General features: G+C 44.7%; 1 protein-coding gene across 1 annotated transcript in view; it reads left to right on the top strand.

Annotated features, from left to right (window-relative positions):
- Positions 1-16: 16 nt before the first annotated feature.
- Positions 17-459, top strand: part of TEOVI_000314600 (Trypanosomal VSG domain containing protein, putative) — a gene marked incomplete at both ends in the record, with an annotated part of 1,134 nt that continues 691 nt past the window's right edge. Inside the window, one exon of the mRNA XM_067226104.1 lies at positions 17-459. Coding sequence (XP_067082205.1) covers positions 17-459 — 443 coding nt within the window.

Genomic DNA, 459 nt, shown 5'->3' with positions numbered 1-459 from the left:
ACTTGAGGACATTAACATGACACTAGCCGGCGCGGCGTGGCAAGATAACTTTTACGACAAGGAAACCGAGCTTTCCTGGGAAGCAGCAAAGCAGAAAAACAGCAAACTCCCTGACGACTGGCAGGCAGCCTGGGACAACTGGGCCGCTGCGGCGGAAAGACTCAGGGTAGAAGAGAACAAACAAAAAATATATATTGAAAAAGAAATTTCGGAGATGGCAGATTACAAGCTTGCAGCAGCTAAAGTCAAAATAGCAATACTACTCAACAGATCAGACAAAATTTACGACAAAATAAAAGTCGAAAAAAATACAGTAGACGAAACAACCGCCAAGAATGTGAAAGAAGAGTTAAACAAAGCAGCATATGGAGTGGGTGAAGGAAAAGGGAAATATACAACGGGCCAAAACAGCGACAATTCCATAGGCAGAGCGGTGGCGTGTCCAAACGGCGCTAAACT

The sequence above is a fragment of the Trypanosoma equiperdum genome, assembly GCF_001457755.1.
Source record: "Trypanosoma equiperdum strain OVI genome assembly, contig: ctg_677, whole genome shotgun sequence".
Classification (NCBI taxonomy): Eukaryota; Euglenozoa; class Kinetoplastea; order Trypanosomatida; family Trypanosomatidae; genus Trypanosoma; species Trypanosoma equiperdum.
The sequence above is the reverse complement of the archived record's forward strand: the minus strand, read 5'-3'. Positions and strand labels throughout refer to the sequence as shown.